The following is a 14835-nucleotide window of genomic DNA, read 5'->3' as shown; positions in this document are numbered from 1 at the left end:
TGTAAATGATTAATTATATAATTAATAACTGATTAATACTTATGTACAATATATTTAATAACTCATACATATAAACTATTTAAATTTGAAAATAATTTTTAATATTGTTACCGAAAACTACTTATTGAAACTAATTGTGACTTTTTATGAGATTATTCGTATTTAAATGTATATTTAACCACATTTTTAGCATTTTTAAGGTATTTATACATCAAATATTAATTTAAAGTTTATTTTGCTAGTTATTCAAATGATTCTTAGGTATTAAAATGGTTGGGTGAGTATTATAATACTCTAGTTGACAACAATAATCAGATCAGATAATAAAGCAGGCAATAAGGCATCATCAATTATTTTTGATTTTAAGGATATTTAGTTGAACAAAGTTTGGTAATTGCATATTCATCGCCTACCTTCAAACATTTTTATTTTATTTTTTTGTGCAATAAAAATTATCAACAAAATGTTGTTTTGGAGGGACTTATTCATATTCATATAAAATTAATAATATATAGGTAGTATGAAAAACAATAATGTTCAAATTGTATAGTTTATAAATTTAATAGTTAAATTAACTTTTGAAGGGTGTTTAACCATTATACAACATGAAATAAGTACACATATTAAATCAATAATTTATGAATGTGAAATCATAACTATCTGTCTGTAACAAAAATATACAATATAATTTACCCATATGCAATTTAATCCTGATACATTTTTATTGTATTACTAAAAACCTGGTAAACGAGCACATTGTCATGATTTATGAATATAGCAATAATTAAAAAAAAAAAAACGATAGCTAACAACCGATTACGTTACACTTACTAATGTCATCACAGTATTTGGCGGAGGAGATGTTTGTAATCCTAAGAAATCGATCAATTCTGGTTTCGGTAAAGGATACATATATTTAACGAAATCAAAAGAAGAGTTGACACGAGAATTTATGCAAGTTAAAGTTAATTACAAAATAAACAAAATAAAAATAATGGTAATATACATGTATTTATGGTTATTCTGTAATTTTATTCACTATACACATTTTATTGATATTACCAGGGCTAGCGAGAACTTTTGAAGCCCAGGGCCCCCTTTACTTGCACTTAATTGACTAAGATATACATACTATTTGTACATATTTTAGTTCAATAAAAATATTGTATAAACGACGTGCCCCGAGGCTCTAGCCCTCCCTGTCCCACCCTCTCGACAGCCCTGGATATTACCAACTTAATCTAATGATGTTTTGCGTATAAATTTATTTCAATATTTTTAATTTCACGATAAATAACAGTATCAATATTATTTTAAAAGGGTTGTTTTTCAATTTCACTGACAATCCAGATTAATACAAATTAACTAGGATTGTTTTAATATTTGATAGCATGTAAAATATTAATGACTTTTTCAAATCGACAAAGGTAAAGAGATTATTTATCCATTTGTTCGCTTCGTTTAAACTTTTTGAAAATATTTACAGTTGAAAAAAAAAATATTTATTTCTATAAGTATTAAGATTTTTATTAATTCTGAATTCAATGAATATTCACACGGTATAAATGGCTCGATCACTTTAATATTGTACTCGTATTTTACGGAAATTTATAATTTTGTACTTGTTCCAAAAAAGATAATACATTTAAAAATTAACCAAATAATAACAATTATCAAACTGTAGATTTTAATACAAAATTCAATATTTTTCGAGTTATTCTAGTTCTATTTTATACTTTCCAAGTATAAAAATATTTTCTGTATTAAATGAGAACAAAAATATAATATTTATTTTGTAATTTTACTTTGTTATTTTTTCATTTCGAGTGAATTTAAAAATGTTATAGATAATAATTAGACAATAATTGTCCTCTGAGGTGATAAATTATTGTATACCTATTTAACATACGAGTCACATAAAATATTATTTAAATAAGCTTGTTTCTTATTATATTAGTCTTTATCAGAATTTAATATATATTTATACAATAACCCAACAATAAATGTCTTATGTATTGAATGTCATCAAAATAACAAATTTCTTTACATTGTGCAGTGATATACCGATGGGTGAATTGTAGAAGATATAATGCACCATTATATTGAACTGGATTGAACCTATTTTATGATTTATAAATCATTTTTGCTTTTATTCTCAAACATTTAATGCAGTTTCTAATAATAATAACACCAATTTTTACTCATTTGATTTTATTGCTAAAATAATTTTAATGTAGTTTAAAAGCTACAGTTTAAAACGGAATTTCGCTCTAGGCTGTTAAACGTGACAAGTCTTAAAACATAGCTTTTATGTTTTTATTTTTCAGTCTATTTAAATTTATTATCCTTGACCATATAATACAATACTATTTGGGAAGTAATTATATTCACAAACATCATGAAAACTAATTAATTATGCTCACTTATAGTAGTCGACTGTTTAAGATCATCATTGTTCTTCAGTAATTTAGTATGGCTTCTTTTCCTGTGTATACAGAACTTGCGGGTCATCGATAACATAATCATCACAAGTCCCATATACACTGGTAATGCGGTTACGTGTGACTGTAAACGCTTGTATAGAAATCAAAACCTTTCGAAATACGAAAATGATTGACAAATACATCGTTTGAGCATACGTATTTATATTGTATAGGAACATGAACAAACATGCAATTTAAAATTTCCTAGAGATCAAAACAAACTAAAAAAATCGATATACTATATGGTATATATATATATATATCGTGGTACTTCATATACATATATTTATAGAGGGTGTTTATAAGATAGTCGAGAAAACTGGTATACGCAAAAATGTATTTAGAGTTTTGACACCCCAGGTAGTTTTATTGCCACCCCTACATAATATGCATAAAACTTATTATGTTTTATATGATTTTCAAGAAAGGTAATATTTATTATCTATAAATTTTATGTGATCAATTTTTGATAATATAATAATGAAAATAAAAATTGCCATAGGTCACTTTGCAAAATCTTAAAATATTAAAATTTTTCGATTGACGAATAAAAATAAATGGATTATGGTTACAAAAAAAATGCTGCCACCCTTCAATTCCAAAAAAATTTGCCACCCGGGGCGATGGTACACGCTCGCCCACCTCCTAAATACGTCCCTGGGTATACGCGTACTCTGAAGTGGCCGAATGAAAATTTTGAAATTTTTTTTCTGTCTTCAAAATCTGGATTTTATCTAATTATCTTTAGAACATTTTTTCGAATCTAAATTAAATAATAATAATACTTGTAAGATATTTCTTACAAATTACTCACGTAAATCGATATGTAACATCGATTTTGGACTTGTCACACATTATTCACACTCGAGTAGCCAGGATCAAAAGATGTGGTGTGACATATCGATTTGTAAAAAAATTCTGCAAGATAAACAAAAGTGAAATCTATTTGTTATTATTTCACATATCTGATTAATAAACATAGTTTTTATTGTAAATGAATCATAATTAAATAAAATTTATTTGAAATTAAAAAAAAAATAAAAAACCGTTTTAATTAATCAGATATGTAAAATAACAACAAATAATTTTCACCTTTATTTATCTTGCAGAGTTCTCATACAAATCGATATGTCACACCACATATTTTGATCCTGGTGACTCGGGCATGAAAAAATTTGCAACAACTCCAAAATCGATGTCACATACTGATTTACGTAAGTAATTTGTAAGAAATATCTTACAGATATTTATTTAATTTGGATTCAAAATATGTTCTAAAGATAATTAGATAAAACCCTGGGTTTGAAGATGAAAAAAAAATTTCAAAACATTCTTCATTTGACCATACCAGAGAGTACACGTATACAAGTTTGCTCAACCATTTCAAGAACACCGTGTATACATATATATAGTGCTATGAGATTTTATTTCCACATGTGCTACTGAGATATTTTGACATATTATAACGGTGATCCAGCCGTGCGAGTGGGAGAAAATGGAAGAAGAGATGTTCATGCGTTAATAAACTGATGATTCATTATCCCCTGCATTAATAAAAATAATAACCTTAGTTGATTGGTTTTTTCGCTAAAGCCCGATCAATACCGTGATGTTTACAACTCAACCAAAGAAATGATGATGGATTTCCGAGAAAAAAGACAGAAGGCCGAATTTTTGTTGTTGTGCATACGTCGTCTTTTGGCCTTTTCGTTTCTTAAAATCCTCTTAGAGTAAGTGCGAAATGAATGGTATTTTTTTATTTTTCTGATAGAATCAAGTTATCATATATCTTTTGTATATATTTTTTAATTTGCAGCAGTCAGAGTTACATGCATAAATATTTAACCAACATCGAACACGACAATGCATATGTGACCCGGTATTATCGAAAAATCGATGCTCGGCGTAAAAGGAACGGTAAACATACACTACTTCCACTCAAGAAAATTGAGAAAACTAAAACAATCGACTTGAGAAGCTATAGATTGGTGGATCGTGAATGTGACTATCTAGTAAGTACCACATCAAACCTCTTGTTTCTTTTTCCAGTTGCCTCTACAATTCTGATGGTCTTTCTCCCATAGTTACGTAACTGACACTTAATACTTCTTCGAGTAATGTACTAATTAAGCCCTGGAATAGTGAAATCATAAAACAATTTATTTATTTTAAGCAGTTTATGGAATGAAAATTGTAATTCTTTTTAGATGTTTAAATAGTTTCTCAGTCATATTACCGTGTTGCGGTACAGATTTACCCACTAAAAATGATTTGTCTAGTTAATAAACATATCGTATAACACACTAAATCGAAATTTTTTTTATTGATTAAAAGTAGAAATTCGAAAAGAATTTGATTTACATTCACAATCATACCCACTGAGGAAAATAGTTGGTTCGTTTTTGAAATTATTTCCGTTTCGATTCCTAAAAGTTTTTATTAAAAACATACTTTTAACTACATTTTCCAAGACCATCCGAAGAAGATTGCTGAAATTGAAAAACTACACCGTATCACAAGTAATAATGTAAGAAAATAATACCCAAACATAAAAACACAATGTAGTTGTGTTCAAAAACGATCGTTGTAAACTGAATTTATATTAAAAGCCTGTTAAATTCAGACTGAGAGACAGTACTAAAAGGACATTATGATTGCTGTAATATGGTGGCCTTTGAACAAAAACAAACAAACAATAAAACAAAATAAGAATATTAAACCACACGAAAGACGTACGTACTAAGTCCTGTAAAATTTTAATCTACTCACTATATGAACATTTACAACCACTAAAACGAAGTACAATACTTTAAAGGTACATACATTTACATTTTCAACAACAAATAATTTTTTTTTAAACTAATCTATTAAATGGTAATAAACTGAGTTTCCCTTGAATAAAATCATCAAATATAGGGTAATTTGTTTCATTACTAATTAATATAAGTTTATCCAAATAGCCAATTACTAAAATATTTTAATTCATAACTGAATTATTAATTATATACCAAATCGTATATTAACTATTTCATAAAAAATATTTTTGGTTAATACTTTCATGAATTTAAAGATTTTGAAATTAAATATTTTCCGTAAAAACGAAAATAAAATACATATATACTCATATGAATATAATGAAATGGATCATGAATAAACTGTTGTAATCTCCTCAGGCAGTACTATATAAACATTTAACTATTTTAAAATTATATTAAACTTATAAACCATTTAATTGTATGCGTTTTATATTATTTTTCGTAAAATTTAAATTTGTAATAATTTTAGTATTGTAATTTGTAATCAATAAAATAATTACAAATTATGAGCTCAAATAGCACTCACAGTAGTACTTGTTAAGTTTTTAATAAATAAAATATATCATTAAAATAAATTCCAAACAGAAAAAAATAAAAAATAGTAAAACGTAACAATTTAATAGTACCTATAAGTGTTTAAACGAATTCATGTATGGATAGTATTATATATTGTATATATTCATTTTTTTTTTGCTATGCTCAGATAATTTGTTTATGGGCACTCGTGTGTGTCTATGTGTTGTACTGTGTACGAAACGAAGTGTATTCGAAATCGATTTGTACATAAAACATGGTCATTACCGCACACGTTACAGCTGAGTCCTCGAACAAATGTAACGCTACATTTTATTGTCCGAAAAAATATATCGACCATTAAAGCGAACTGCGTATACGATGGGATTAAGGGCTCTTGCCGCAGGGTCCTCATAAACAGACTAAATTATATATATATATATATATATATTCATCTTACACATGTAACCGAATAAGTACAATTTAATATGATAAACGTTTTGTGCGCAAAGCAAATAAGCGTATAGCATTTTCCCTCGATCTTTGGTATACAATTAGAAAATATATTTAGTATGAACTATATATTACAACTTAAATAATAATAACTATTAATAAAATTAATAACAACAAAATGTTTTCACTACTATTCAGTTCAAATCGCTGGTGAAAATGACGTTTGAGATATTCGCCGTTTCCTCGCTGGTCTTGCTGGACATTGTGTTCTACGAGGCTTTGGACGTAATCAGAAGACACGCGAAGATCGATTACTTTCAGACCGGCCACCACAACATGAGCATCAATGTCAAAGGCACTGGTATGATCGCTAACCTGTTCAGGTCTGTAGTATCCAAATTTAATTTCAGAAAAAACATCACCGTCAATCTTAGCAACGAAAGTAAGTAACCGTCATACTACATATCACCAAAAAATTACTATCCTAAATTGAGCCAATTATTTATCTTTTCCATGTATTTATTTTAACTAAAGTAAATTAATGCTCATACATTTGAATACAGACGCCATTGCGTTACCAATAAAATTGTACTGGTGACTGCTTAACGCTCTTAACCATTTTAAAATATCTATGCGTAGAACAGTATCACAGGAGACAGAACCAATGAATGAACCCACAAATGTTATCTTGGGAGGGGACGTAATTAATCTAGGACGTAATTATTTTCATTTGGGAATCAGGGCACATAATTTGATATACGATTATTGCGAACAACAATATTAATAATATCATCAGTGATTCCTCCTAGAAATATTTTATAATATTTTGGTTTAAATAGATGCTAAATGTAACTAGGAATATATTAGTTTTACCATGATGTGTTTTTTCTTGTTTGTCTACACAATTTTGACCAAATAGGATTTATGAACTCAAGAAGGAAACCGCTCTACTGTAAAACTTCATCAATTTGTGTTTATTTAATTTCAACAGATTTCTAACATCAAAAATAATTTTTTTTTTTTTTTAATGTAAAGATTTTTTTTTCAACTACGGATTTTTTTCCATTTATCTCCAACTACGAAAGAAATGAAAACAACGAGGAGTTAAAAATAAAATAATAACGTAGGCGTACTCTTATTAATCGGATATCGAATTTTACAGTGTGCCTGCCGAATCCGCACAAGTTAGAAACGTACTACGTGAACAAGATATACGGTACATTTCTGTTAGTGTTCGTGATGACCGCATTCGCTGGATACACAGGACGGTTAAAACGGTTAATCTGTGCGATATTCTTCCGGAAACGGGAGAAGCGACGCGTTTTGTACCTATACAACGAGACACTCAGGAAGCGATCGGCTTTCTTCCGATACATGCGCCGGAAGGTCGAGAAGCTGGCACGAGAGAACAAATTAACGGTCAGCTGGTCCACTAGCACCCCTTCTTCACCACCCAAAAAAAGGGCAATAGTAAATTCTACCGATTTCAATGACTTGTAAAATGCTCCAATTAGTAAAATCTCCCGAGCCTACTTCAGAACTACCTAAAAGGTATATCTAAACTGTCCCAATTCTGTAACAACTTTGTTTGAATACCTATTACAATTGACTATTCATTTTATTGACATTGTATATATAAGATGATGTATTTTTAATTCGCAACCAGTCGTACATTACGAATATAATAATACTTCAGGTATAAATATTTATTTATTTTTATATTTATTTTCATACATTAATTTACTAATTTTTGTCTTATTTTATAACATTATTATGTATTACAATTTTCCATTAATAATAATAGCAATAATAATAAAATTAAAATATTTCATTAAATTTAATTAATTAATTTAACTAATATAAACTCATATGCAGGACAATTACCAGAGGGAGGGCATTTTTTCTCAGACTCCAGTTTGAAAAGTGTAAAGGGGTCTCTTAAAGTATATTGATGAGAAATTATTAAAAATATAATTCATTGTGTCGATACATTTAAATGACCTTGATTGGTTGAAGTTTGAACTATATTTGCCAACATTTTGAAAACTTAGTGTATATTATTTTATCATACTGATATAATATATGATTGAGGGACTCTCAAATTAATTTACCCCAGGCCCTAAAAATCCTTAGCACGGCTCTGCTCGTATTTAATATTAATAATTATATTATAAACATACAAATTACAAAAAAAAAAATATTTAAGTATCATTTTAAGTCGTGGTAGATAATAATAAAAAAAAAATTATATAAATCTATTTTTTGGTATATCAAATTTATAATTGTTTGTAATATGAATTATATTATTATGAACTATAAGGTACAAACAAAGTTATTACAGAGCACACCTTAAAACGAGTTAACTAGTCTAAAAATCAAGAGTTCACCATACAATCGGAAAAGTTCACCATAGCCGCACAAAAGTTTTACACAAGTTTTTTTTTTTCTTTTACTCTTCAACAGGAAGACCTCAACGTATGCCTAATACTTAGACTCAAGTTCCCAAAGCTGTTTGGTTGGTTGATATGGTGTGCGTGTGCGCGTCGGAAATGCCTGATTTGCGGCGAACCGGAAACCAGAGCAGGTAAGCAATATGGTTGTAACACCGTCGATTGCTTGTACGTGCATTGTGAACAGTGTTGGAAAGACGTGGGCGTGTGTTATGCTTGTTCAGACATATTCGACAGAAAAAATAACGACGATGAGAAAGAGAACATCGATGCACTTGAGGGTTATGTGGACACAGGTTACACCGAATAGAGATTAAATGTACAAATCATTTAATGAATAGTTATTAATGTTAATACTAATACAATTACTACTTCATATATAAGTATATTTCTTTGGAGTAAAATGCATTACTGTCCTTTGCATGTAGTAAAATATTTTTCAATATACCCATACACAACAATTTATTTATATTTAATAATAAACATAAATTATTATGTGACTCAACGTGTAAATTTGGTTAAAATAAACTAGACATATTTATATTAGTCTTCCTTAATATTTTTAACATCAGTTTTAATTATTTCATAATACATAATAACATAATTATAAAAATATAATAGTAATGAAAAGATACTTTAAAAAAACTCACTTCTTTCTATAGAAGAACTTTAATCATCATTGATTATTACAATTATCTAATTTACATATTTCTTGGAAAGATAATCAGGTAAGAATGATACTGATACAATATTACATAATGGTTAAAGGTATTCATACATAAAATTAACTCGAATTCAGAAAAACGATTTTTATACTCATTTGCCATAGAATTCATTGTGTCAATGGTACAATTATAGGAGTACTAAGGGATGCTTAAGCACCACCAACTTATTTGAAAAACCCCCATGCTCCGTGTAGTTTTAAATTAAATATATCTATAATTAATGACACTGTTCCAGATGAAATATTGAACATATTTGGTAATATCAATAACAAATTGTTTGACACTTTAAATTTTAATATTATAAAATATTATAATACAAAATAGAATATGTGAATTTTTTTTCTAACACTGGTATTGGGAATATAATAATGGTATAATATAAATACTTGTTATATGGAATGTTGGGAAATGTGGATTCATTATGTAGTGCCTTCAAGATTTGAAGTCTAGTTGTCATACCCATAGTATTAAATATGATTCCAAACATATTAAAGTTGTACAAATTCTTCTTTTCAGTAACTGGCGTCTATATTTTAAATTCAAAATAAATTTAATGCAATAAAGAATAATTTATAATCAATTTATGAAACTAATTCAAGAATTTCTTAGAAGTATCTACATTAAAATTAATTTCCTTACATTCAATGTTAATTTATAAGCATATACAATCCATGACAAGCCTACATAACAATCACTACAAACTATTTCCAAGTCTTTTAGTTCATTGAATAAGTTACAAGCAACATTTAGACCATAATGCTTTGTACTACACTATTTTAAATATATATGAGTTTGATGATCACAAAGATGTTTGTACAAGGTACATATGAGTCTTCCTTACTAATGAATTCAAGCTAAAAAAAATTATTATAAAATGAATATCATAAATATTATATAATAAGACAAATTGTTATGATGCAGAAATAATAATGTAATAAAATATTAATATGTAAATATTTTAATCAATAGTTTAATAATACTAAATTAAGAGAAAAAATTAATGTTTATAAAAAGAAAATTAGTTTAATTTAATTAGAACATAATCAGAATTATGGATAAAATATTTACAAAGTATTTAACATTTAAATAAATATATCAATATCAACTATATAATAAAAATATCTCTCGGCCGAAGCCAAGCCATCGAAAAATCAATGTCACACACAGTTAACTTGGTGTCGGTGCATATACTCATTTTAAGTGACTCTAAAAAACCCTTACCCTATAGCTTTATATTAATAAAGTAACATTTCAAAATGCCCAAAAAAATATTATTGATACAACAAAAAAAATACAGGCGAAATAATTGGGAGAGACACCAAATATAAATAAACTTAGAAAAATCGGAACATCAATCACCCCATGAAAATCCCCTCCTCTCACAACTAAATACAAAGAAGTATAAATTATAAGAACCTGAATTGGACATTTTCTTTTAACACATATACATCTTTAAAAATTAAGAACCTCCAACCAGCAAACTATGTAATAAAAAAAATTATCATCAAACACATTTTACTAGAATACCCTAAGTTTAACAGCTCTAAACAAATTTAAGGAAACCCACTCACGATGAAACAAGCTTTTTGAGAGGAAAACTCAGGAAACATTTTAAAGTTTTTCACAGACATGTTTATCACAAACAATTTAAGACAAGTTATTAATCAATACCACCAATACCATCAAATGTTCAACCACATAATTTTTAAGTTAAGTATCTTAACATATTTGGCTAATGACATCAGATGTTGAAGCCTTAGTAATTCAATAAAAATAAAATATATACAACATATTTTACTTGGATGCTGTTTTCTCATATTTAAAATTACAATCATCTATAATGACAGAAAATTGTTTTAAAATTATCGAACACTATTTTTCAACATTTTATAATTTGGTAAACAATTTTAAGATTATAGAAAATCCTAAGAGTCTAAATCAAATATCTAGATTATTTTTTGCGGCTGAAACAGCTTCACTGTGTTATTTCATCAAATGAAATACTTTTAAAAATTAAACAATTTAAATTACTTATTTTTAAGCAAGGAGTTTATTGTTGAACTATTATCTATCCAGATTTCAAATAAGTGTTACAAAAATAAATATTCAATTATATAAAGTTCCAAACCATAATAGTTGTTAATCATTATGTTTTAACAAATATCTGCCTCATCAATTTTATCGTAGTGGACATTATATTTTTAATCAGTTCAAAAAAATTAAAACATAAATCATTTTCAAAGATAGATATAAAGTTAACTGAAGTTAACCATTTCTTAATATTTAAAATGGAAAATATATACAAATAAAATATGTAACTAAAAAATGTGTGTTTATTATACTATCATTTTTAATTTCTAATAAATACAAAACACTGAATACAATATTCATCACAGAAAATGTTACCATTATGAGATTTCAATAAGTTATTTATTTATTTTAAATTATATTCATGTTATAATATTTATTTATTAGTCTATAAATAACCATAGTATTAACCATAGATTATTATCCTTTAATATCAGACTCAACAAGAAAATTACAAATAATGGTTAAATAAAATAAAATATATCTAAGTAAAATAATTTAATTGAAAAAAATAATTTCCAAATACAATATATTATGATAACATCAGATTATTTAAAGCAAATTAAATGCATTCTAACTTTAAGAACATCAATGTCAATCTTATGACAAAAACATTATGATTTAAAGGTATAGCTATTAATCATAAGAAATTGATAAGTAACTGTATTACACTATTATTATTATTTATAATCAATTTACTTCAGCAGAAATATATTTTATATATATCATATATATATATACATATAAAATATTTCCACTTACATGTAGTTGATACCTATCCATAGTTGTCAATAACATAATCAATGTATTCAACCAAGCCAGTCCATTTTTCACTGTAAAATGGAAAAAAATGAATTAAATAAAATAATCATAAACCAGTTATAGCGGCAGACTTACATTGATTTGAACTTTGCACACTTGTAGAATATTAATTTACACAGTAATATGTACTGTTAAATATATTATTTGTTCACCTTGACTATTTATTTGGTTTTCAATCTCATAAATTACTGATTTACATAATAATTCAATCCATTAACAAAAAAAAAAATCAAAAATATTTTTACACCAAATCCATGATAAAGAGCTTTAACCAAATCATGTTTAAAAATATATGAGTTGTCTTCACATAGACCTAAATGGAGTACACAAAACGTACAACACGTAGGGTACTTACTTAAGCTATCCCAGTTCACAATATTGTATTTTAGACAAAAAGAAAAGAATCCTTTTGAGTACTCATTCCATACATTTCTTATTTAACTTGAGTTCCCTGAACAATCTGTTATCATTTTATCAACGTAGAAAAATATCAGTTACCTAACACATACCTAGATGGCGGTTGCGATAAGGACAAAACGATTGTAATAAAATTATTATTTTATAGTGAAAAATAACTCGTAAATCATAAGTTGTTAGAAAATTTTGTAGAAATAATGGTATGATAACCATTAGGTGACAATTCAATGCTAGGCATTAAAAATTTGTAAACAATAATTTTTGGAACTGTTTGATTTTTAGTTTTGATTTTTATTATTTTTGTTAAACGGATTTAATAAATTTTATATAAATATTAAAATTAATATTATTTAATTATTTATTGTCCAGTCATCAATATTTTTCCTAATTATAAAATGATCGGAGACGCATAAAGATATTTCGTTAGACTAGGTAATTTTTTCAGGTTACAATTTAACGTAAAATGATTTATTCTTGGGTGGTTAAAAATATTTGTATTTAGTATAAACTTTGAAAATGTTATGCATTTTTGACTACGAAAATGTGACGGATTTTCGTGATTCATATCATTATGTCAAAATGTAATATTTAAATTCTCGAAAACAATTTATTGAAATTAAGCTCAAATGTTTTATTTTGGTGAACACAGACAAATAGAAAACCACACTTCATGATAAAACCAATATCTTAATTCCCCCAAAATCTGAAAGGAATTATAAAAATCTTAAAACACCAAAAATATGGTAGAACTTACACACCACATACACATATAAATTCTACGAAAAAACAAATTGAAATCTTATGAATAACGAAACGAATTTTGTTTTTAAAAAAGCATAGTTTTTAATATTAACGTTACAAAATTTAATTTTGACGAAATTTTATGTTTCAATTAATTTTCATTAAACGACAATAATTAATTAGTTAAAGTCGTTTCAAGGTTATGAATTACTTAATTGAAATTAGTGCTGTTTATAGGCACGTGAAATTTTCGATTTTTCTAAATTATAGATAACTTTTTTACTGTGAAAATTAGAACATTAAAATTCAACCTATGTTATTGAGACATTTGGTCCTTCTATCATCAGTAATTTAAAAGAACAGTACAAAAGTATCTAATTTAACTGTAGCTTCTTTTACTTAATTCATTTGGTAATTAATAAACGACTAAAATACAAAATTCCTCTAAGCCAGTGATACTCAACCCGTGGCCACATGGTATAAATTAAAATATGTACCCACATGTATAATGCATACCTACTATGTGTATCAAATTTATATTATACGATTAATGTTGAAATTATTCGTACTTTTATATTTGATGACCCTTTAGAAGATAATTGTTTACCAAAGTGGCCCAACGAGGAAAAGAGGTTGAACATCACCACATTAATATTTAAATTTTATATCTTAAATTGTAATAAGTAAAATAATATCGTAACTATTATACTATTACGAATATTAGCTATGAACTTATAACGCATTGTCAATACTTAAATTTTGAAAAAATGAATATTGTTCACGATTAAGCAACAAATACGTAAATGCAGTTTTATATACATTAACATCTTATGTGAAAGCGAATGTAAACGAAATGGCGGGAAAAATTTAACCTTAAAAATCAAATTAAAAACTACATTTTTATATTTTTTCACACTCAAGAATTTTATTAATTTATTAAATTTTTTTAAATTTCCCTTTCAAATTCAAAATTAGTTAATACGGTCAATCTTCCAATGTGAAACTTATAATATTATTGTTGCTATCCATAAATAATTTAATATTATACGAGTATGTTAAAATTATATTTTTAATAACGTTAATTTTCATTTTGTATGCGGTCCTTAAAGAAAAGCTGATAAAAAATATAGCTGGCGTAGTAAAAAACTTCTCAACTCTTAGTCTAATATGATACCTAGTGGCAGATTTGGTTGAATTTTTTTTGTTAGGCTACATAACAATCCCCCTTCTCCACTTTCTCTCCTCAAAAAGAAAACTAAATGTCATAACATTGGAATTAAAAAACACTATAAAAATAATTACTATCGACGAATAATGTCTATTACCA

General features: G+C 26.7%; 1 protein-coding gene and 1 long non-coding RNA gene across 2 annotated transcripts; one reads left to right on the top strand and one right to left on the bottom strand.

Annotated features, from left to right (window-relative positions):
- The first annotated feature begins 4089 nt into the window (after positions 1 to 4089).
- On the top strand, positions 4090 to 9069 carry LOC112679556 (E3 ubiquitin-protein ligase DCST1-like). The gene is made up of 5 exons (XM_025549408.1): positions 4090 to 4213; positions 4300 to 4495; positions 6464 to 6707; positions 7428 to 7684; positions 8729 to 9069. Exons 1-5 carry the CDS (start codon positions 4116 to 4118, stop codon positions 9023 to 9025), a joined length of 1092 nt encoding a protein of 363 aa, XP_025405193.1. The 5' UTR covers positions 4090 to 4115; the 3' UTR covers positions 9026 to 9069.
- Positions 9070 to 12105: 3036 nt separating this feature from the next.
- On the bottom strand, positions 12106 to 12796 carry LOC112679558. The gene is made up of 3 exons (XR_003148224.1): positions 12706 to 12796; positions 12426 to 12538; positions 12106 to 12361 (listed from the first exon to the last, which is right to left on the bottom strand). It is a non-coding gene; the product is annotated as an uncharacterized LOC112679558 (long non-coding RNA).
- Between the last annotated feature and the right edge of the window lie 2039 nt (positions 12797 to 14835).

The sequence above is a fragment of the Sipha flava genome, unplaced genomic scaffold, assembly GCF_003268045.1.
Source record: "Sipha flava isolate LNK unplaced genomic scaffold, YSA_version1 164_pilon_pilon, whole genome shotgun sequence".
Taxonomy (NCBI): Eukaryota; Metazoa; Arthropoda; class Insecta; order Hemiptera; family Aphididae; genus Sipha; species Sipha flava.
The sequence above is the reverse complement of the archived record's forward strand: the minus strand, read 5'-3'. Positions and strand labels throughout refer to the sequence as shown.

What these genes read in the sequence shown, in the direction of transcription:
- LOC112679556 (XM_025549408.1), top strand. Translation starts at nt 4,116, where the DNA reads ATGATGATGGATTTCCGAGAAAAAAGACAGAAGGCCGAATTTTTGTTG. An exon ending in TTTCTTAAAATCCTCTTAGA is followed by an intron (nt 4,214 to 4,299) that starts GTAAGTGCGAAA and finishes TTTAATTTGCAG; the next exon opens with CAGTCAGAGTTACATGCATA. An exon ending in ATCGTGAATGTGACTATCTA is followed by an intron (nt 4,496 to 6,463) that starts GTAAGTACCACA and finishes ACTACTATTCAG; the next exon opens with TTCAAATCGCTGGTGAAAAT.